At 49.0% G+C, this 24,130-nt stretch overlaps 1 protein-coding gene across 2 annotated transcripts in view; it reads left to right on the top strand.

Moving 5' to 3' along the window:
* The window catches only part of TULP4 (TUB like protein 4), a 787,154-nt gene that overhangs the window by 643,909 nt on the left and 119,115 nt on the right, over positions 1-24,130 (top strand). For both annotated transcript variants that reach the window (XM_085612155.1, XM_085612156.1), the window contains one exon: positions 15,999-16,092. In XM_085612155.1, coding sequence (XP_085468281.1) covers positions 15,999-16,092 — 94 coding nt within the window. The remainder of the gene's footprint in view (positions 1-15,998; positions 16,093-24,130) is intronic.

Raw genomic sequence — 24,130 nt, 5'->3', positions numbered from 1 at the left:
TTCCAGGTCTTGGCGGCCAGGTAGGAGAAGGACCTTCCTCCTGTGGTCGCTCTTCGGATGCGGGGGACGGCGGCGACGGCGTGGTCGGCTGATCGGAGGTGGCGTTTGGGAGCGTAGAAGTTGATCCGGCTGTTGAGGTAGCTCGGGCCTTGGTCGTGTAGGGCTTTGTGTGCGTGGGTGAGGAGGCGGAAGGTGATTCTTTTGTTGACGGGGAGCCAGTGAAGGTCTCTCAGATGTCCGGAGATGTGGCTGGTTCGTGGGATGTCGAGGATGAGTCTGGCTGAGGCGTTCTGGATCCGCTGGAGTCTCTTCTGGAGCTTGGCGGTGGTACCGGCGTAGAGGGCGTTGCCGTAGTCCAGTCGGCTGGTGACGAGGGCCTGGGTGACGGTCTTCCTGGTCTCGGTGGGGATCCACCAGAAGATCTTCCGTAGCATGCGTAGGATGTTGAAACACGCCGAGGAGACGTTGTTGACTTGCCTGGTCATGGAGAGGGAGGAGTCCAGGATGAAGCCCAGGTTGCGTGCATGGTCTGTCGGTTTGGGTGCGGTGCCCAGGGCGGGAGGCCACCAGGAGTCGTCCCAGGCGGAGGGTGAAGAGCCGAGGATGAGGACCTCCGTCTTGTCAGAGTTCAGTTTCAGGCGGCTGGTCGTCATCCACTCGGCTACCACTTTCATCCCTTCGTGCAGGTTGGCTCTGGCGGAGGCGGGGTCGTTGGTCAGGGAGAGGATCAGCTGGGTGTCGTCGGCGTAGGAGATTATGCTGAGGTTGTGTTTGCGTGCGATGGCCGCGAGGGGGCGCATGTAGACGTTGAAGAGGGTGGGGCTCAGAGATGATCCTTGAGGGACGCCGCAGATGACTTCGGAGGCCTCTGACTTGTACGGTGGTAGGCGGACTCTCTGTGTTCTTCCGTCGAGGAAGGAGATGATCCATTCCAGCGCCTTGTCCTGGATTCCGATGTTGCTGAGGCGCTGTACTAGGGTGCGGTGGCAGACAGTGTCGAATGCCGCGGAGAGGTCTAGGAGGAAGAGGGCCGCTGTTTCTCCATTGTCCATCAGGGCTCGGATGTCATCGGTGGCGGCGATGAGGGCGGTCTCGGTGCTGTGATTGGCTCGGAAGCCGGACTGTGAGGGGTCGAGGGATCCATTCGTCTCGAGGAAGGCGGCCATCTGCTTGTTGACGGTCTTCTCGATGACTTTGGCTGGAAACGGGAGGAGCGAGATGGGGCGGTAGTTCTTGAGTTCGGTGGAGTCCGCTGTTGGTTTCTTGAGTAGAGCGCTGAGTTCGGCGTGCTTCCAGCTCTCAGGGAAGGTGGCGGTGTCGAAGGATGTGTTGATGATGTCTCGCAGGTGGGGTGCGATGACCGTGTCGGCCTTGTTGAAGACGTGGTGAGGGCAGGGGTCGGTCGGTGATCCGGAGTAGATGGAGTTCATCGTGCGGATGGTGTCTTCGGTGCTGATCGGGGTCCAGGCGTGGAGGGTGGTGGTGGGGGGTGGTTGTTCAGTCATGGTGTGCGTTGGTTGGTTGTTGAAGCTGTTGTGTTTGTCCGTGATCTTGTTGTGGAAGTATGAAGCGAGGGAGTTGCAGAGGTCTTGCGATGGGGTGATGTCGTTGTTTCCTGCGCTGGGGTTGGAGAGCTCTTTCACGATGTTGAAGAGTTCCTTGCAGTTGTGTGCGTTGTTGTCCAACCTGTCCTTGAATGCTGTTTTCTTGGCGGCGCGGATCAGCTGGTGGTGCTTCCGGGTGGCAAGCTTGAAGGAGGTCCTGTTGTCCGGTGTAGGTTCCCTTCTCCAGACTTTCTCGAGGGCTCGGCAGTTCTTCTTGGAGCTCTTGAGTTCGTCGGTGAACCACGGGGCTTTCTTGCTGCCGGGTCTGCTGGGCGGGGTCCTCAGCGGGGCGAGCTCGTCCGCGCAGATGCTGATCCACTTCGTGAGGTTGTCGGCGGCCTGGCTGGGGTTTGCTGAGCTGGCAGGAGGGTGCTGGCTCAGGGAGGTGGCGAGCTGGTCTGCTGTGATCTTGTTCCAGCTTCTGCGGGCGGCTTGTTGCTGGTGGTGGTGGGTCGTCGTTCTCTTGAAGGTGAAGTGGACGCAGCTGTGGTCCGTCCATTGAAGCTCTGTGGCGTGGCTGAAGTCGATGTCTGTGCTGGAAGAGAAGACTGCGTCGAGTGTGTGTCCGGCGAGGTGGGTGGGGGTGGACACCAGTTGCTTGAGTCCAAGATTGGCGAGGTTGTCGAGCAGGGTGCTGGTGTTGCTGTCGTTGTTGTTCTCCAGATGGAAGTTGAGGTCCCCCAGGAGGATGTAGTCAGCGGAGGGGAGGGCATGCGGGCTGACGAAGTCGGCGATGTCCTCGCTGAATTGTGTGCGTGGTCCCGGAGGTCGGTAGATCAGGGTGCCTCTGAGGGTGGTGTTCGGGTTGGTGTGGATCTGGAAATGCAGGTGTTCGGCGCTGGTCAGGGTGTTGTCGGTGCTGGTCGTGAGACGGATGGTGTTCCTGTGGATGATGGCGATGCCTCCTCCCATCTGGTTGGCGTTGCGGTCCCTCCGGACGATCTTGTAGCCCTCTGGGATAGCGATGGCGATGTCGGGAGCTGAAGAGGCGTTCATCCAGGTCTCCGTGAGGAAGGCAACGTCAGGGGCTGTGGCGTCTAGAAGGTTCCAGAGTTCGATGGCGTGTCTGTGGACGGAGCGGGTGTTGAGCAGGATGCACTTGAGGTGGGTGCTGCTGGTGTTCGGCTTGGCGGGTGCTGGTGCGAGGCAGGTCCGGATGCAGGTGAATTTGCAGGCGTGGCAGCTGAAAGGTCCGTGGGTGCGTCGTGGAGTGGCTTGGTGGCATTCTGGGAGTCGGCCGGTGTTGAGTGCGATGAGGGTGGCGGAGGAGTACGACAGGCGGGTCGCTCGGGGTCTTCGTGGGCCAGGGGTCCTGGCGCTGGTCGCGATCCGGTCGCGGACGGGCGCAGACGGGCTTACCTTTGGCGCGCCTTCGGCGCACAATCGGCGCGCCCGCTGCGCGTGACCGCTGCGCGTGACCGCTGCGCGTTCGCACGGTCGCCATTTAAGGCGAAGTGCGCGGGTTGGATTTTCCCTTCATCCAAAACAACTTTGCACCACTTAAGACGCCTGCCACAATTAGACTAAGTGACTTTCGAAGTGGACATTACTTCAATTGGTGCTATCAAGCCAGGTACATTCGTCCATAAGTGCTTTAGGCTCAGGGAAAGAAGATTATGATCACTGTCTACGGTAGGTAATATGGCCATGTCCATCATATATTGCTAGAGTTCAAGGTCGAGGAGAATATAATCAATCCTCGACGAATGATTCACCCTGTTATATGTATGTGCCCCGGAAGCATCTGAAATAGTACGACCATTTGCTGCTCGTAACCCAAACTCCATAGTTAGTCCATTCAGCTGGATGGCCCTTTGTGTCCATCTTTTTATTGGTTGGAGTGTTAACAAGGGTATACCCCTCCTAGCATCGTCCACATTAAGATCTAAAATATCGTCTGACGCAAGGGGCTCAAATGTACAATTGAAATCCCCTGCGACCAAGACTTGTGTATCAACGTAACAACTTCTAAGTTCACTTTCTAGCGTTGCTACTACCAGGGATGGGGACCCACCTTTACTTCCCCTTGCATATATATTAAATATGTCAAGGGATTTACCCCTAATGGGACCTCTAAGAGTTATCCTTAAAATATCTGGTGAATTAGATTGGTTCTGTTTAATAATACAACCCAATGAAATACTGACCCAAATAAGGAGTCCACCCGAAGGGCGACCCTTCCCAGAGGTTGAGGGTACCGCTGGTATAAAAAATGTTGTGTAGCCAACTCTATGATTAGCTTCTAGGTTCCAAGTCTCCTGGAAGATACAAATCTGAAATGGCTCCAATAAAATATTCCACTCGGGAAGATCTAACTTCCTGGAGATGCCTGCAACATTCCAGCTAACTATCTTCAATATTGGATCGGCCACTAATGACTCCTGGGGGCATTTGGTCATTGCACTAGATAAATTCGTCGACACAGCCACTAATTCTAGTGCCGAGGGCAATGAAGGAGGAATGTTTGAAAGAGGGGGAGCAATCTGGGCAGCAAATTGGGCTATTGGGGTCAGGCTAATAACAGAATGATCAGCAAATTTGTCCCTGTTATTAATTGGCCCAATCTCAGAATCAGATTTGTTAATTAAAACCTCCAACTCAATACCCTGACAATTCTACTCGGTATTTAGAGGTGCTAGGGCAGGACCAGCCCCATATCTAGTTACACTGAGGGGAGATAGAATGGAAGGGATAGGGGATGTCCATAGAGAGTGTGTCTTATCTTTGGCAAAAGGCAAAGAAAGGGGAGATGCATAGCCACTGGGTCAATACCCAGAATCTCTATTGTGGCAACGAGCTATACCTCTACAAGGGGCAGCGGATAAATATATCTCAGAATCCTCTGGAAGCCCTCCCCCCATATTTTTCTCATTGCTTAAATTTGATTGTTGGTATGGGGGCTGAGGATAAAAATAACCCAACCCAAATGTGCCAATTCCAATACCATCATAAGCGTTCTGCTGATAACAGATGGACCTTACAACACGAACATCCCTAAAATTGACAACAATACAATCCCCTAAAATAGCCTTAGTCCTACTCCCCACCCAACCAATTTGTCTGAGAAAAAGAATTTGACCATCCAGTTGCCTTGAGAGGGGTCTGTTGTTATTAAGCCAGAATGTAGTTTTATTTTTAAGCTGACTAAAAGATTCTAGTTTGCCCGGTGCTAGCCGTGGGACTCCCATCAAGACAACTCCATAAGGCATACAAGCAGGGGGCAAATTGATGTGTGAAGGGGAGATATCAACATTATCAACCAGAGCAGATTTGGAAGAAGATCTGGATAAGTTTTCCCCCTGCCTTGATACAGACTTACAAATATGACCACCTTTTTGGCTAGATTTAGGTAGACGCCCACAAGTTCCCTTGTTTCCCTTAGGCGATGGTTGTGTTGTTGATTTGCTGCCTATATCATTTTGTGTGGCCAAGACTAGAGAATTAGTTCCACACCGGGGTTCAGATACATCTTGTTGGTTTGGAGATACGTAATTGCCTGTTTTAGGGAGGTCCACCATAGTAGTTCGTTGCTGTACAGCAGTATCAGGATCGCATTTAGAGTGTAATTTAATTAAAGATTTAACTGAGAAGAAATTATCAAGGGTACCTTGTTCAAAACGATCTAATCGCTCGGTCAAAACTTTAATCCTCTGGAGCACTGGCAGTATAAGAGACTTCATAATTTGCTCAATGTGGGCGATAGAGAGGATTTCATTGGCGGCACCTGAAGGATGCTCTATATTTGGATTATCATTAGGCAGCGGAACAATATTAACACTAGATGGTCTACTGCTTACTGGGGCATTACAACATTTTTTGACAATAGCCTCCATCCTTTCCCAGAAGCTTACATCAACTAATATACCACTTCCATTATCTAGAGTGGGTGCTATATCGATTACTTTACCATTAGCAGCGTTCACTTCTTTTAACAAATTCTGTTTAGCAATCACTTTCTTGGATTTATTGCCACCTTTATTCCCTTTAGCAGGTTTCGAATTAGGGCATTATTCATTATTAGTGGGCTGTGGCCTACGCCTAGCCTTTTGCCCTCTAGTGATCGCACACAAACTACCGTGGCTTGAGCTAGGCCTTGAATCAGGAACCAAAATTGGGCTTAATGGGGTCTCCGAACGCCTATTGGCTATAGGATCTACAACCAATAAAGAACTATCCGGAGTAACCTCGTTTTGGCGAAAATTAGGTGTTAGTGATAGAAAAGAACTCAAGGGATGTGCTATCCATAATAGAAGTTGTATCCTGATTAGTCAGGCCTTGATAGGCCCCTGGGAGAGCAACAGAAGATGGCACTAACAGCGGATCCTGTAAATTTGGGTTAAACTCCGATGCACTTACAGACGGGAATGGGGGTAGGGAGCCAGGGGGAAGTGAAAGACGGCGTTCTGTACTTTCAATGGCATCAGCTACCACCCCAATTGTCTTCTGTAACATGCGATCTATTGCAGTTAAGCTAGGCAAAGGAGGAATAGGAGCCGCTTTTTGCATTGAAGCGGGAACAGATGGTACAAGACGGTGCTTTCCCATATTTTCACTAGTATACTAATATACCTGCAAATATGGCTACTAGTAACAAGCGTGCTATGCTTGTAGCAGACCCCAGCTAGACCAACACTGTGAATAATACAATGAACAATGCACTAAAAAGTCAGTCTCAGGGAACTATAGTGCAATTGTTACCTTAGGTGCAGTTGTCAATAGTATAAAGCAATAGGTATATAGCAATATCGCTGCCTACAAGCACTCAAATGCGGTAGGCTCAAAGGGGGTGGCCCAGCCTGGCCTCACCGTCCGCTAACGGCCTCAAACAGCCCCGCCCTTGTCCCAGGCTTCTCCCGGCGCGCGACCGCGCAGCGGATAGGTCTGTTATTTAAATAGCAGGGGCGGGAAGAGGATGCAGCTGATGCGAGTTACGGGGCTGCTGGTCCTCGCAGTCCCGTCCACAGCGTCCACCCACCAGCAGCAGTCAATGATTTGTGGTGGCAGTTCCAGGGCAAGAACTCGGGTAAGAGCACACAGCAGGGTTGAGCAAAACACGCAGGACTCCCACAACGAACGGCGCCCGCAAAGCGGGGGCCGTGAGAGGTTATATAGCCACAGGCAGCGGGGGCGGGAAGAGGGTGCAGCTGATGCGAGTTACGGGGCTGCTGGTCCTCGCAGTCCCGTCCACAGCGTCCACCTGCCAGCAGCAGTCAATGATTTGTGGTGTCAGTTCCAGGGCAAGAACTCAGGTAAGAGCACGCAGCAGGGTTGAGCAAAACACGCAGGACTCCCACAACGAACGGCACCCCACAAGTAAGAAAAGGATCTCTGTGACAAAAGCAGTAACCCACTGAGCTATCACATTAAATATATTTCTGTGACATTATGGTTCTCATTCTTTGCAGCGGGCATATGACCCACCCACCCTGCTCTTCTTTATGGTGAGTTTATTACAATTTGACACTACACAAAACTCCAATCTCTCTCTATCATGTCTTTGACTCGCTGGTTGCCTCCGGCTGCCGCTGTTGCTTCAACTGCAGTCAGTGGCATCACACTCACTGCAGACTGCTAACACTGCTGCTCAGTCTTTTTTGCATCTTTTGTGGTGATGCACAAAGCAGTGATCGATGGGTGAATTCTGACCTGCATCCTTTGCCAGCAAATTTCTCAGTAACAAACTCCTCTGTGCCCCCTTCTTGGTCAGAGCCCCTTCATGCTCGCCGCACACCCTGCCAAATCAATCAGTCCCTGCCAGCCACAAACTGCAGCGTCCACTACGCCAAAGCAAAACCGACTGGCAGCATGCCACTCTCTCATCAGCACAGATACGTGTTTAACATAGACAGATGGCGATCCATTAGCTCTTATTTTCCTGTCACAGCCCAAACCATCTCCCAAGCATTTCATACTGCATAACTAACTAAACAGTGCCACAATAGCATACAGCTAGAACCCTCAATACCACACAACCTTGCATCTACACACCGTGCATTTACTTCCAGGCGCAGCCGAATTCCATGTGGCACTAGTCAGCCCAGAGCTCTAAAAAGTCTTCTGGCAGTCTTAGGCGAGGGAACGCTAACAGGCCAATACCATACATTCACCACATACCACATGTCTCCTCTGACCCCAGGGTTTTAAAATGGCCGGGTCTCACCAGTGCTGAGCACCTGAAGTTTTTTTAAGAGGGCCTCGAAACAGGTCTCTATCGGGCTCTGTTTTGTGCCCTGGCACAGGCGGTCCGTTGTTTTCCGGGCTGCAGTGACAGCAGGCATATCGATGTGCGCATGCTTACTTTTCAGTAGTGGAGAATTTACGGCATGACGTCATGCCAGGTGAGCGTTGTAGGGGAAGGGAAATCCTTTAAGGAGAGTAATTTTCTCTCTAGATTTCCATTCTCTTTTTGAATCCCAGGAGCAGCAGCATTTTCGTGGTGTCACCAGGGCTTTAAGTGGAAGCTTTTTTCAATATTCTATACAAAAGCCATAGTGGCTGCTTATTTATCTTATGCAACTAACAACCATCTTCACTTCCACACCTCTTTCACATACATTAACTAGAAGTTGTAAATACAGCCTATCTGAGCTTTCTCCTTTACAAATATTACATTAGCGTTAAAAGACATCACTTCTAGACATGCCCTAGAGCAAGAGCATACCGTGCACTAGCACATTAATTAGGTCGTCTCATACCATCAGAATATAATAGGAAGCGTATCCTTGTATATGCTATAGTGAATTAACCAAGCACATTATAAAGGAATCGTATATCACGAGTGAACTTTTAGTATTCAGTGCAATAGAAGAAGATCTCACTCCTTTAAATATGTATGTCGCTTAGAAATACCCACCATTATAAATTAGAGAAACCACAACAACAAATAGACATATATGTAAAACATATGTAAACATATATAGCCAAACTTATATATACATATGCCAACAAATATCCAATATCCACATAAGCTTATCTTCAAATGTCACAAAGCAGCAATCAAAGAAAAGAGTACATACATTATTTTTAGTACAGTATGTGTTGCCACACACTAATGTACGTCTGTATTAAAGTAGCATCACCTCGCTCCCCCATCACTCCCTAATTTCTTTCAGCATTTCCCCTTTTCGCTTGCTCACTTTCTGTTTACTGCTGCCTACCACACCCACAAATTTCAAATAAATAAGAAGCAAGCAAATTAGAGTGACAATACAGCCAGCCATCGGTAAGCAGTGGGCGTGCTGTAAGCCCATGTACATTTTTGGTAAGCCCACAATAGGCCTTTTTGTAACTTGAAACTTTGCACTGTCTGAAAGGTTCATCCTACAAAATACTGTTTCAAGAGCAATCAGTGGAAGCATAGAAGCCTGCCAATCAAAAGAGATGGTAATCAGGCTATGCTCCATGGTTGGGACAAACACTAGATTGACACGCTGGGACACAAATAAGAAGTAGGCAAATGCAAGTGATAGGTAAGCCAACCAATGGCAAGTAGTTGACAGGCAGGTATGACCTAACATATACCTGGCATCCTGTCACCACCCCCACTACCATATGTGTCTTCCTTGACTCTCCCTTCACCTGCCCTCGCATAGCCATCAATCAATCAGAACATTTGTAAAGCGCACTACTTACCCGTGAGGGTCTCAAGGCGCTGGGGGGGGGGGGGGGGGGGGGGGGGTGATGCTACTGCTCGAATAGCCAGGTCTTGACAGCGAGGCGGGAGAACGACCTGCCGCCGGAGGTCGCTCTTCGGATGCGGGGGACGGTGGCGAGGTTGGCGGAGCGGAGCTGGCGGTTGGAGGTGTAGAAGGTGAGTCGTCTGTTGAGGTATGCTGGTCCGGTGTTGTGGAGTGCCTTGTGTGCGTGGGTGAGGAGCTTGAAGGTGATCCTCTCGTTGACGGGGAGCCAGTGCAGGTCTCTCAGGTGGGGTGTGATGTGGCTGCGGCGAGGGATGTTGAGGATCAGGCGTGCAGAGGCGTTCTGAATACATTTCAGGAGTTTGGCCGAGGTTCCTGCGTAGAGAGCGTTTCCGTAGTCCAACCTGCTGCTGACAAGAGCCTGGGTGACCGTTCTTCTTCTTTCGGTGGGGATCCACCTGTAGATCTTGCGGAGCATGCGGAGGGTGTTGAAGCAGGAGGACGAGACGGCGTTGACCTGCTTTGTCATGGAGAGAGTAGAGTCGAGGATGAACCCCAGGTTGCGTGCGTGGTCGGTAGGTGTTGGTGCTGTTCCCAGTGCGGTCGGCCACCAGGAGTTGTCCCAGGCCGAGGAGGTGAAGCCGAGGATGAGGACTTCAGTCTTGTCCGAGTTTAGCTTCAGACGGCTTTCATTCCTTCGTGGAGGTTGGTTTTGACGGTGAGGGGGTCCTTGGTGAAGGATAGGATCAGCTGGGTGTTGTCGGCATAGGAGATGATGTTGAGGTCATGTAGTCTGGTGACGTGAGCGAACGGTGCCATGTAGATGTTGAACAGTGTCGGGATGAACCCTGGGGTACGCCGCAGATGATCTTGGTGGCTTCAGAGCGGGAACGGAGGAGGCGGACGATCTGGGTTCTGCCGGAGAGGAAGGGGGTGGTCTAGTCCAGAGCCTTGTCTCGGATCGCAGCGTCGTGGAGGCGTGTGCGTAGGGTGTGGTGGCAGACAGTGTCGAAGGCGGCCGACAGGAGGATGAGGGCCGCGGTTTCACCGTTGTCCAGCAGGGCCCTGATGTCAGCGGTGGCGGCGATGAGGGCAGTTTCGGTGCTGTGGTTGCTGCGGAATCCGGACTGGGACGGGTCCATGATGCTGTTCTCCTCGAGGTAGCGGGTCAGTTGTCTGTTGACGGTCTTCTCGATGACCTTTGCCGGGAACGGGAGCAGGGAGATGGGCCGGAAGTTCTTGAGGTCCTTAGGGTCAGCCTTGGGTTTTTTGAGTAAGGCGTTGATCTCGGCGTGCTTCCAGCTCTCCAGGAAGGTCACTGTTTCGAAGGAGATGTTGATGGCTTTCTGGAGATGGGGTGCGATGGTGGTGCTGGCTGTGTTGAAGATGTGGTGTGGGCATGGGTCTGACGGAGATGCAGAGTGGATGGTGTTCATGATTTCGATGGTGTCGCTGTCGCTTATGTTGGTTCAGGAGAGCAGGGGATCGGTGCGGATGGTGGTCGTGGGGACGGAGGTCTCAGTGGCTGTCGGGGCAGTCGTGACGTTGAAGCTGTCGTGGATGTCTGCGATCTTGCGATTGAAGAAGGTGGCAAGGGAGTCGCACAAGTCTTGTGAGGGTGGGATGTCGTTGGTGTTGGAGCTGGAGTTGGAAAGTTCCTTCACGATGTTGAAGATCTCTTTGCTGTTGTGTGCGTTGTCGTCTAGGCGGTCTTTGAAGGAGGCCCTTTTTGCGGCTCTGATTAGGTGATGGTGCCTGCTGGTGGCGTTCTTGTGGGCTGCGTAGTTGTCCATTGTCAGTTCACGGTGCCATTTCTTCTCTAGTTTTCTGCAAGTTTGTTTGGCGGGCTGGAGGTCCTCGTTGAACCAGCTGGCTTTCTTGCTGGTGTGTCTGTTGGAGGGATTCTTGATCGGGGCGAGGGTGTTGGCGCAGTCATCGATCCACTGTCTGAGGTTGCGGGCGGCAGGGTTGGTGATTAGCTGGTCTTCGGTGACTTTGCTCCAGCAGCGGCGAGGGATCTGTTGGGTGCGGTGGTGCGTGGTGGGTTTCCGGAAGGTGAAGTGGATGCAGCGATGGTCTGTCCAATGGAGTTCGGTGGTGTGGCTGAAGGAGACGTGGGAGCTTGCGTAGAAGAAGGGGTCAAGCGTGTGGCCGGCAGAGTGGGTGGGTGTTGTGACGAGCTGTCTGAGTCCGAGGTTGTCGATCATGGTGGTGGAGTTTGTGTCGTCGTTGTTCTTGAGGTGGAAGTTCAGGTCCCCGAGGAGGATGTAGTCTGTGGAGGCGAGGGCGTGAGTACTGAGGAAATCGGCGATGGAGTCGTTGAATTGTGGCCAGGGTCCGGGGGGTCTGTAGACGAGGGTTCCTCTGAGGGTGGTGTTGGGATCGATGTGGATCTGGAAGTGCAGGTGTTCGGCGGTGCTGAGGGTGTCGTCGGTGTTGGTCGAGACTCTGAGAGTGTTCCTGTGGACGATGGCTATTCCTCCTCCTGTTCCATTGGTGCAGTCCCTGTGGGTGATATTGTAGCCGTCCGGGATGGCTATGGCGATGTCTGGTGCCGAGGAGGGTTTCATCCAGGTCTCCGTCAGGAAGGCGATGTCTGGGGAGGTTGAGTCGAGTAGGTCCCAGAGTTCAACGGCGTGTTTGCGGGCGGAGCGGGTGTTGAGAAGAATGCATCTAAGGTGGTTGCGTTCTTTCACGGTGGGTGGGTTGGTGGAACGGATGCTGTTGAAGCTGCAGTTCCAGCAGGACAAGGGTCCTTGGGTGCGCTTCGGGGCGCCCAGGAAGCATGTGTGTGATCGTCCGGTGTTGAGTGTGTGGAGGGTGCTGACATCATAGCGGAGACGGGCGTCGTGGCGTTTGCGGGGGCCAGGGGTTCTGGCGCTGGGCGCGGTCGGCTTGGGGAAAAAGGGGGTGGTAATGGACAGAGTTTCTGAATGATGCAGAATACTCTTACCAAGTCAAGAGATCATGGTTTTAATCCATCACCGTTTTTTAGCTCACTGCACCATCCCAGCTCAGAACCTGGCTACATGCAAATTAGTCTGTACCTGTCCCAGTGCATGATGGGAACAGGGCAAACCAAACTACCAAGCCAATTCTTATACTGGGAAGGAAACAAGCTTCCGGGGACCGGTTTCTGGCATCACAGCCTTCATCGGCCCGGCTTGCCTGAATCCTGATGGTGCAATGAGCAAGGGACTCACGTCTGAGCATACCCTCCCACACTGAGTGTGGATAAAGTCGATTTGGGCGCGGTCGGCCGCAGACGGGCTTGCCTTAGGCGCGCCTTCGTTGCGCCAGTGGCGCGACCACACAGCGGTCGTCATTTGAAGGGGAGGGGGGAGAGACGAGCAGCTGGGAGGTGGGGCGGGAGGGGAGGGGTCAGGCATAGCGGCAGCAAACGGCAGAAAAAATACAAGGGGGAACAGAGCGAAATCAAGACAAAAGTACAGTGGCAGTCAGGGAGTTAAAATAACTAGATAACAATGACAGATAACAGAAGGCAGTACCAGGTAGGAGACCAGCAGAGAACGAGGACAGGACCGGGCAAAAAGCAGTGATCACGCGGTGATGGGCCCTCAGGGAGAGGAGAGCAGGGCAGGCTCGAAACCCTGCACAGGAGGGCTGGCTGGGTGCGATGCGGCGCAGAGCACCGCTGAGCTGCTGGGGAACTGATGGGGAGAGTGAGATCCTTGGACCAAGGTTTGAGGACTCATGCCATGCTTTCTCCTCTCCAGCGCTGCACTAACAGGCTCGCTAAGAGCTCTGTTGGAGAAGCCTCGTCATCGGATTGTGTTAAGTCAAACACAAAAACTAATCAATATATTTTCACCCATCCCTGCCTAGGCAACCACTGTCTCTATTGTAGCTTTACAATCTACAGTGTAAAAGGAGGAAAAAGGCAGAGGAAATTGCGGTTTCCCTTTGTATTAGCACCATAGTTGTCTCTGAAAAAGATTCCAGTGCACACAAAGCATTACTACATGTATTCAAGCTCTCTTGACATTTTCAGTGATACAGTCCACTCATTACTGAATAAGAAAGGTTTAATACCCTAACCCTATTGTGAAATACAGTCTTTGTAGTGGCAATGGTCGTCTCAATTCCCTATTGATGAACCTGATAAACCCGGTGTTTTGGCATAGGGCTGTGTTTAGCCCTGTTCCTAGTCTGCTGTTAAACAATTGCTAAAAGTTAACAGTGGACGTCTAGGTCGAGAGATTGCGATTATATTTGTTACAGATTATTAATCTACAATTAGGTTTAAACGTAAAGAATCGATTGTGTGAAAATGTAAACTCAGCAAAATTGTGGTGAAAATGTAAACTCAGCCCTCACTTTGATCCATGCCTCGAATGTCATTGGGTGAACGTAGCATTTTTTTTATTTTTTTTATTTGAAAAGTTTTATATAGCGCTGGCTAGACCCAGAGGTATCAGAGCGCTTTACATGAGATAAGACATTGCATCAGAACATTGTTACATAGTTACATCAGTTACAGTTGCAGTTATCAGTATATGCTTGGGAGAAAAACGTGAGCTTACACAATAATATAAGATAATAGAGCGTAGCATGTCCAAGACATATGGGGAATGGAAAGTAGTGGGGGAAAGGTAAACAGGGGAGAGGAAAGCAGACAGATCAGATAGATCTGAAGGGGGAAAGTACTCCAGGGGGAATAAAGCAGTCAATGTAGTTGAAGAGAGAGACAAATATAACCATGAAGAACCGTGAAAAACAATGCCCGGTGTCCGGCTGGGTAGGTGACGGACGATGGGGTGACCCAGAGCCAGACTCTGCCAAAGCTGCATAGGACAGCTCCACCGAGCATCGGCCATAATTGCTCGGTCTCAACGGTCAATAAAATGATCACGATTACTCTGAAAAAGTTCGAACCGGAGAAGACTGCGGGCAGTACGGAGTCAGGGCGTGGGCACCATCTTAAAGTCATGCGTTGTCCTGGCCCATCCTAACAGTGGATACCCCGGTCTCTAAATGCCCCCAGAATAGAGCAACTTCGTAATGGGGGATCAGCTGGAATGCCCCAACAGCTCAGTTTGGGAGTGCCCCGGAGCCTCAGGAATCTTCCGCGGCGGTAATCAAGACTGGCCCCTGCCACCATCTTGGGGTCAGGCACTGCAACTACTCCACCTCCGCTCGAGTTGCAAGCAATGTGGAGGGCAAAGGGGAGGGGGGCCAAGAAGTCACGGTAGCCTTTCCAGCAGGAGACGTAGACCAAGGTCAAGCAGGTCATAGAGCCAGGAATCCAAAGGTGTAGCGAGGCTGCGCCACAGCACAGGAACAGTAATGGCTGTCGGGCGTGAGGACATCATGCCTTATGTTGAGTCCCACGAGTGCCCCGAAGCACTATAGAGGGGAGTGGGGGTCGCCATGGGTGCACTCAGTATACTGGTGTCAGTTCACCAGCAGTTTTTTGGTCGCCATGGGTACTCACTGCGGAAGGTGAAGGTTCAGCTAAGCGTCGGGCGCACCTCACGGCAGCGCCGGTACAGCAGCCAGGCCCAGGATTCCACAGCACCGGGCATCAACCAGCTCCCCAGCCGCAGCAGCGCCAGGGCCTCAGGAGGTGAGCCAGGGGCAAGGCGCACGGCGCTGGAGCCACAGACAATGTGAGCTCAGAAGCGGTCCGCTCCCCAAAGCCAGGGGGCCACGCACTCCGCACATTGGATCGGATGTAGGCGGCAGCTCTCGGCCGGTGTGCACCAGAGTCTCCAGGCAGCCAAACAGCAGAATTCCAAGCAATCTCAGCAGCAGGTGTGTTCTCTGGGCTACGACCGCAGCAGGGAAGTGCTCCTGATTACGCGGCCCCTGCTCGGTTCATGTTCTGTTTTGTTGCTACCAATGACCAAGATATCATCCTGGAAAAACTTCACGCCAACAGCCCCATCAAAGATATTCAACATTATTCTTTGAAAGAGATCTGCGGCGGATGCCAATCCAAATGGTACGCGAGTGTAGCGATAGCAACCAAACTGTATTTTAAAAGTGGTGTATTTTTTACTATCCGCAAGCAATGGTACATGGTGATATGCAGACTTAAAGTTAATAGTGGATAATCTACCATCCACCTTTCCAATTACACTTTTAAGCATTCATACATCCTTTTACCCATCCCTTCAACCTTCCTTTTTTATTAGTCCATCATTTCATCCTCTTTTATCAATCCACTCATCCATCCTTTCACTCAGTTTTCCACCCGTCCTGTCATTCATCCAGTTATTCTCTCTTTCACCCTCCCATGCAAATGTTCTTTAACCCTTCCATCTGTCAATACTTTCACCCTTGCAATTACACTTTTGACACTTTCTTCTTCTCAGTGTCTTCCTTCTTTTCATATATCCTTCCCTTCACTATTTCTTCATGATGTCTCTATTTTTCTCTTTATTTCTCCTTCTGGGCCTCCTTTACTATAAATAACTTTGCTTCTCACATTTCCCTGACTTTGTTTTTTAAAGATGTATTATCTTCAGAGCTTCAAGACAGAACAGGCTCATAAATATCAAATTAGTATTTATATGGCCAACACCACTCCTGCTTAAGCTGCTAAAGTGAGGGGTTCACAACACCACTAGTTTACTGTGATCCTTCATGTACCACTTTGTTACACATTCTGTAATGTTCATTGGCATTGACATTGGCCAAGTTTAAGGCCTTTTAAATAGAAAAAACATTTTATTAAAAAATGAGCTTCAATTGAAAAATGCCTAAATCTTATTTATTTTTTATTTTTTTGCAGCACAACTATCTTGCTCAGGTCACGTCTAATATCTGGGGAACAAAGTTTAAGATTGTTGGATTGGCTGCTTTCCTACCAGCGAACCTTGGTGCAGGTAAAATGTTCTTGCTTAATTTGCTTCAGCATGTAGCTATATTAGGATAGTATTGTGTAAAGCCCATGTGTGTCCTTTCGTTAAGTTCTGTTAATCTTCCTCACGTGACACTCTCTCAAATACAGGCAACCCTATAAATTTGTTTGAGTTACCCAATAGCACTCTGAAGGATGAATACATTTAAAAGCCTTTCACTCATTCACCAGTCCACGTTCACACTCCTTGCTGAAAATACACCGGTGGGACTTTTAAGGTGTGTCCACCATCTTGGCACATTGTTATCAGTTATTCAATAAAGGTAGCCAGTGGCGGCTGGTGACATTTGAAAGTGGTAGGGCGGAAATCCAGGCAACTTTTGTTTCGATGTATGTTAGTTAGCAAACCTTGACTGAGACAAAAACTGACAACAAACGTGCAAAATTAATAAACGAGTGAAGATCTATGAAAAGTGAAATTAAACTCAAGGGTGACAAATTGGTATCATTTTCAAACGCTTTGCAGCCCTTTGCATATAATGATCTTTTTGAGCAAGACAACAGAATGTGCTAACCTGAAAGGCAGGTCAACGTCCTTTTTTGTAGTTTTTATACAGCGCAAACTTGGTCAAGGGGCATCGGAGGGCTTATGCAGTCGCGGCTGGCAAAACAGGGGGGTGGGGGTAATCTATAAGTGATGTCATGCACAAACTGATGTACATATGTCCCTTTCTAAGCACTGCAGTGATGGTAGGCGCTATCCTGTAAACACTTCTGGCACTATAAATATACAGTGAATTCAGACATACGTAAACGCACTTGTGCAATCACACTACATTGTTTGTTCTACGACACCCAGTTTATACAATGGAATGAATACACAGACACATAAACGTACCAGTGCACAGGTCCCCTATCACAACCCACCCCGTGAGATAAAGCCCCAGATTGAGCCTAATTGCCCCATCACAAGCAGCGCGTGTGAAATCATAAACACACCTGTCCCTTCAAACACACTCCTGACACACTGATGCCAGTCTTGTGAAATGCGTTACAACAAACAATTGATGGACGGAATGCTGACAATGCAAACATTCTCCCCCAGTCAAGAGATCTGGGTTAAATCCATCGTTCTTTTGCCCACTACACCACCCCAGTTTAGACATGGCCATATGCAAATCAGTCTTGACCCTGTGCCTCATGGGAACAGTCCAGCCCGAACTGCAAAGCCGTGTCTTCCCTGGACCGGAATCAAGCATCCTAGGACCGGTTTCTGGCTATCAGCCGTCATCAGCCAGGATAGCTTGACTCCAGTGGCGTAGTGAGCACGGGTCCCACGTCTGGGAATACCCATCCCACTTAGGGCGAAAAGCGTTACAACAAACAATTGATGGACGGAATGCTGACAATGCAAACATTCTCCCCCAGTCAAGAGATCTGGGTTAAATCCATCGTTCTTTTGCCCACTACACCACCCCAGTTTAGACATGGCCATATGCAAATCAGTCTTGACCCTGTGCCTCATGGGAACAGTCCAGCCCGAACTGCAAAGCCGTGTCTTCCCTGGACCGGAATCAAGCATCCTAGGACCGGTTTCTGGCTATCAGCCGTCATCAGCCAGGATAGCTTGACTCCAGTGGCGTAGTGAGCACGGGTCCCACGTCTGGGAATACCCATCCCACTTAGGGCGAAAAGCGTTACAACAAACAATTGATGGACGGAATGCTGACAATGCAAACATTCTCCCCCAGTCAAGAGATCTGGGTTAAATCCATCGTTCTTTTGCCCACTACACCACCCCAGTTTAGACATGGCCATATGCAAATCAGTCTTGACCCTGTGCCTCATGGGAACAGTCCAGCCCGAACTGCAAAGCCGTGTCTTCCCTGGACCGGAATCAAGCATCCTAGGACCGGTTTCTGGCTATCAGCCGTCATCAGCCAGGATAGCTTGACTCCAGTGGCGTAGTGAGCACGGGTCCCACGTCTGGGAATACCCATCCCACTTAGGGCGAAAAGCGTTACAACAAACAATTGATGGACGGAATGCTGACAATGCAAACATTCTCCCCCAGTCAAGAGATCTGGGTTAAATCCATCGTTCTTTTGCCCACTACACCACCCCAGTTTAGACATGGCCATATGCAAATCAGTCTTGACCCTGTGCCTCATGGGAACAGTCCAGCCCGAACTGCAAAGCCGTGTCTTCCCTGGACCGGAATCAAGCATCCTAGGACCGGTTTCTGGCTATCAGCCGTCATCAGCCAGGATAGCTTGACTCCAGTGGCGTAGTGAGCACGGGTCCCACGTCTGGGAATACCCATCCCACTTAGGGCGAAAAGCGTTACAACAAACAATTGATGGACGGAATGCTGACAATGCAAACATTCTCCCCCAGTCAAGAGATCTGGGTTAAATCCATCGTTCTTTTGCCCACTACACCACCCCAGTCCATCAATTGTTGTTTTTGCATTTGTCACCCCGAGTGGGAAGGGTATGCTCAGACGTGAGTCCCTTGCTCTCCATGCCACTGGAATCAAGCTATCCTGGCTGACGAGGGCTGAAAGCCCGAAACCGGTCCTAGGATGCTTGTTTCCAGTCCAGGGAGGACCTGGCTTGGCAGTTCGGGCTGGACTGTTCCCATGGGGCACAGGGTCAAGACTGATTTGCATATGGCTGGGTTCAAACTGGAATGGCATGGTGAGCAAAAATACGATGGATTTAGGCCCAGATCTCTGTACTGGGGTGAATGTATGACATTGTTCTGCATTCTGTCCATCAATTGTTGTTTTTGCATTTGTCACCCCGAGTGGGAAGGGTATGCTCAGACGTGAGTCCCTTGCTCTCCATGCCACTGGAATCAAGCTATCCTGGCTGACGAGGGCTGAAAGCCCGAAACCGGTCCTAGGATGCTTGTTTCCAGTCCAGGGAGGACCTGGCTTGGCAGTTCGGGCTGGACTGTTCCCATGGGGCACAGGGTCAAGACTGATTTGCATATGGCTGGGTTCAAACTGGAATGGCATGGTGAGCAAAAATACGATGGATTTAGGCCCAGATCTCTGTACTGGGGTGAATGTATGACATTGTTCTGCATTCTGTCCATCAATTGTTGTTTTTGCATTAGTCTTGTGAAATGTCACGATCCCGCCGTCTTCGTCATCCCATGCATACGGGTGCTACCATAAACACATTCCAGTGCCGCAAAAATAACCACCATAAATCTGATTAATGGATTTATTCACCTGCTGTCTCTTCATCTCTGTGCTCCGTCCTCCCACCCACCACAGCTGCGTCTAAGACAAACAGGTAGCAGTTGCTGTGCCATTTGCAAAAAAAGTTCTAAATCTAAAAAGAAGAGATGAAACCCCACCCCCACGTGCATTGACTATCTTTCGTGTGCGTCTCCCAAGGTTTGTTTGTGAACATCACACACTTCAGAGCCTTTACAGATCGCCATCAGTGTGAACGCTTAAAGTGCCATTAGTACAAGTGGTGAAAGCCGCCTCCTTACCAAGACAATTATGACCATCGTCCGCCAACATGAAGCCATCAAAACAAGCGCAGCGGTAATTGCCTGGAATGTCGAAGCATTCGTGGGCAGCGTCCATGGAAAAAACATATTTGCCCACAGAGAGAAACATTTCCACCCATATTCAAAGGTGTTCCCTTTTCTTTCACACCTTTAGAGTTAATTAATCTTTTCCTTGATTGGATTACATCTGCAAGCATTTTCAGGTTTGGAACTACGGTGAAGGGGATATGAAAGTATCCAAAAGGGAGTTTGTGGGTCTACATTTACTTCTGAATGTAGGAGGTCATTGAAAAAAAATGAAAAACCTACAAAACCCGCCCTAACCCTTAATTTGCAAATTTGGGCATTCCAATTTATTGGCAGAAGATACTATTTCCAAAAATACATTTGTGAGGGTACAATTCTACCTATCTGGATTCTGCCTTAACCATTGGGAATTTGTCATTAACAAATTAATTATATGGATCCAACATTGAATTTAAATTTGCACTCTTTAGTGCAAGCAGCTTTGAGTCTGGCTCTATGTTTGTAAAATAGGTGCTGTGCACCTTGTCTTAATAAGTGATTTTTAAATATGCTATATGGGTGGGAAAATATTTGGCGTTTGCTATAATTACATATGCTGTTCATTGTAAAATAAAAAATTATTGTAAATCCACAGCCATTCCCATTTATCTTGTCTTTCTACTTTTCTCACTTTTGCTATACACTCTTATCACCAAAACACCAAACTCATAGTTAGAGTACAAAGATGAAGGAAAGATGCTTTTTACTGTTCTTTAGAATGTGTTTTGGTATGTTTTTATAGTAGAATTTATATTGCTTAATTTTCTGTGAATAAGTATATTGTTTTTTATACTATAACATTTAATAAAAATATTACTGATAGACTTTGTTTGTGAAATTGCTGGTCTTCCTGACGGCAACCACTAGACTTGCTAGGGACACACATTTTTCTTTGCTGCATGGTCGTATTGAAAATTCCTCTTCCATACATAAGTCAGGCATATACATGGAAAAAAGTGGTAAATTCCCATGCACAATTACATCAATACTGCATTTTTTCTTAGAGAAATATTGCTTATTAATTTGAAGTTCTGCCAAACAATATGAATATTTTTGCACTTTTGATTATTGGTGGATGTTGTGAGCAGATTGTTAGCTTAGTGGTCTACGTAATGATATTTACATGCACAGAGTGAAAATACTGTGGATTTTGACAAAACTCTGTGATGCCTTTCCCCATGCTTATATGCACTTTTAAAATATTCGTAAGTGGTCCTGGTGTAAGTGGCGCGAAGCGTTGGAAAGTGCAAATAAAGCCCATATTTTCACACGTGATGTGGCAGAAGGGACACATTTACTTGGGAAGCCATGTGTGAATCATGTAAACATTAGTCAATTTATGTAAGGAATACTCTCCCCACAACAGGAAATGTGTTTCTGAATATCACCTATCTATGACATTCATGTTCTACAGCCACATGCATTCTGGGAGCTGTAATCCTGGTTCAATTTATTGTAACCAACCCGTCTAACACAACTAAAAACAATTATTTGTATAATGTGCTCTGGCAATCTGTTAAGTCGTCTATGTTAGTCTGTATGGTACAGTTTGAACTCCAAATTATGCAAGGTGGCATTTAATTTTGAGTCAAATGCCTAGTGTTAGCAAATAGAATATTTGGTGCGACACCCAATTGGATTCCAGAGTTTTCAAATGAGGATAATAATCCCTATTCATAAAGCATTCCTTGTGTCTGTGTGCTTGGATATTAGGTTTTATCACCTTAGTCAAGTGGTCCCCGTTTTATTGAGTTTGGAAGAAGGATAAATTGTGTTGCCTTGCCTGGATTTGAATCTGTAACATCTGGAACGTGGACTTGTTCTGGCCCACTTAGATGTCTCAGTGATGAAGGTGTTCTCATGCCACAGTGTTAGGACTGACGTCTATTCCCAATTCTTCCTATAAATAAGAAGCATGCATCTGTACAGAAAATCTATTTGATCACAACCCACTAGGATCACACCGGCAAGCAAGATGGTGGCTGTGTGAGTCAGCTGTAGGTGGCTCCTAGCGGTGGCTGTCCTAAAAAATGAGTTACGGTGACACAGGATAGAATGATATTCCCTCGACAAGCTTTTGACCCCCCCCGAACCCGCCAGGATCTTACCGTGGGTTACGGTGCTGGTGGAGCAGGCTGAACAGCTCATTGCCGGCTGTAGGTGTTTGGAGCGCGCACTGACAGATCTGCCGGAACGCTGGGACGCGGCCAGTTCGAGATGGGGCTGAAATCGGGCATCAGAGGGAAAGGCACCCACCAGCAGGGCGCCCAGGTCTTCCCCCACATGAACATAACTGAGGCTGGAGTGGTGCCTGCGACGGGGCAAGCTGGGCGAAAACTGAAGGTCCTGGCGGAGAATCCTCCGGACGGGAAAGGGAGGGGTGTAGTTTCCCAGCCCCAGCCACCGCGGACCCGAGCTTCAGTGTTGGATATGCTCAGAGGAGCAGGGAACAGAACTCCTGTCTTGGAAACAGATCCATAACCACAAACTCAAACCCCGGAACAAAGCAGTGGCCAGGGCTCACCTCGGACCGGTAAGTCTCTGCTGGGCTTAGAGGGACCGGGGGGCTTGTGCAACTGGAATTACATTCTGGGACAGTCACGGGAGAGATGACAGAAGGGGCGCAGGGGCCACAGGAGGGTTCTGCTTCAGAGCATTCTCAGCCACCACAACAAGCTTTACAGGAGGAGGGTGGACATCCAGGGCAGAATGAAGTGCTGCAGATGGGAGTGTATATTGAGACAGGGGTGGACAGAGGCTCAACCGGGGAGGAACAAACAGGCAGGCAGGGGTTAGCCCCAAGTTGCCAAGTGCAAGCTAAAGAGCAATCTGATCCTACCACGAAGGAGAAGAACCCAGGAGCTAAGAAAAAGGGCTTTAGTAAGACCCAACCTGGTTCTGTACCAGGATGTTCAAAGAAATCCTCTAAAAGTAGTACTCGCATCCCGGGAGTGAATGCAAGATCCCCCAAGACCCTACACGGGAGGAGTGAACGCGAATTAGACTCCAAGACCAATGAAGTAGATTTTTTCTCACTATCAGATGTTTCTTAGTCAGACGAGGGGTCTGGGACTGGATCTAACTCTGAGCAGAGCGAGACGGATAGTGTACCAGATACTTTAGGCACGGATCCTATTGCTACAGCCAGGAAGAACTCAAGAGCGGGAAGGCTAGAAAAACAAAAGCAAAAGGAATTGAATTGGGACTACTCTGTGGGAGGCCAACTGCTCGGGAGCACCACTAAGACTATTAGCGACGACCAACCCTCAATTCCCCCGTCACTGGAAACTATCCTGCAAAAAAATATCAATGAAGGAAGCCACGAGTCTTCAAGGCACTAGAGGCTCTGGTGACAAATCATTGGCTGGTCGATATGTGGTCTTTCAGAAAACCAGGGGAGGCAGGTTATACATACTATTCCTGCCCCCATAAAAAATTCATAAGATTGGATTATTTCTTTATTTCTGCTAGTCTTATAGAGAGTACTAATATTAGGAAATTACCAAAAGTATTGTTCGACCATAATCCTTTGATGTTGGAAATATCAATACAGGGAGTTGATCGATCAATCACTAAATGGACATTCAATAGAAAATTGCTGGTTACCGAAGGGTTTTTAGAACATTTTAGGGGGTGGACCCGTCAGTACTTCGATATGAACAGGTATATCGGTATGGGATGCGTTTAAGGCGTGGTTAAGGGAAGAGATTGTTAGTTTTGTAGGCTTTCATAGGAGGCTGTAGAGGGTAGAAATTCAGCAATTATTGGAAGAATTGTCTAAATGTGAGGAAGAGCATACAGCAGCAATTGCGCTAGAACAAGAGGTTCGAACAGAACAATTAGGACTTGATCCTTCAAAGATCAAGGCCAAAATGTATGGTTTCTTTAATAATGCCGTTGCCAAAATATTTCAAACCTATGCTCGTGATAACTATGAGTATGGAGAGGCCACAGGTAAACATCTGGCTCTATGTCTTAGACAAAGGGCAGCAGCAAATATTATTGCGAGACTTAAAGGGAAGGATGGGAGTGTCGTCATGGAACCTCAAGAAGTTCTTGAAACTTTTGCAGATTTCTACAGGGAGCTTTATCAATCAAGGCAAAATATATCGTCCGCGATTCAGCTGGAATATGAGGTCAGCTCCCCTCATGTCATACAGGAATTAGAGGAAGATATATCATTAGGGGAAGTTAACGTTGTTCTTCAAGGGATGGCCTCAGGAAAGGCCGCAGGTCCAGACGGTATTCCTGTGGAAATGTATAAGGTTTTACAGTCGGAGCTTGCCCCCATTCTTCTGGATTTATTTATTGCGGTCCAGATGAGGGGTATCCCGCCTCAGTCCTGGCAAGAGACTAATATCGTCCTATTTTTAAAGAGATAGAAAATGGCAGATGACCCGTCTTCGTATAGACCAATAACCCTGATAAATGTCGATGAAAAAATATATTCTAAAATTATTGCATTT

Source organism: Triturus cristatus, chromosome 6, assembly GCF_964204655.1.
Source record: "Triturus cristatus chromosome 6, aTriCri1.1, whole genome shotgun sequence".
NCBI lineage: Eukaryota > Metazoa > Chordata > Amphibia > Caudata > Salamandridae > Triturus > Triturus cristatus.
The sequence above is the reverse complement of the archived record's forward strand: the minus strand, read 5'-3'. Positions and strand labels throughout refer to the sequence as shown.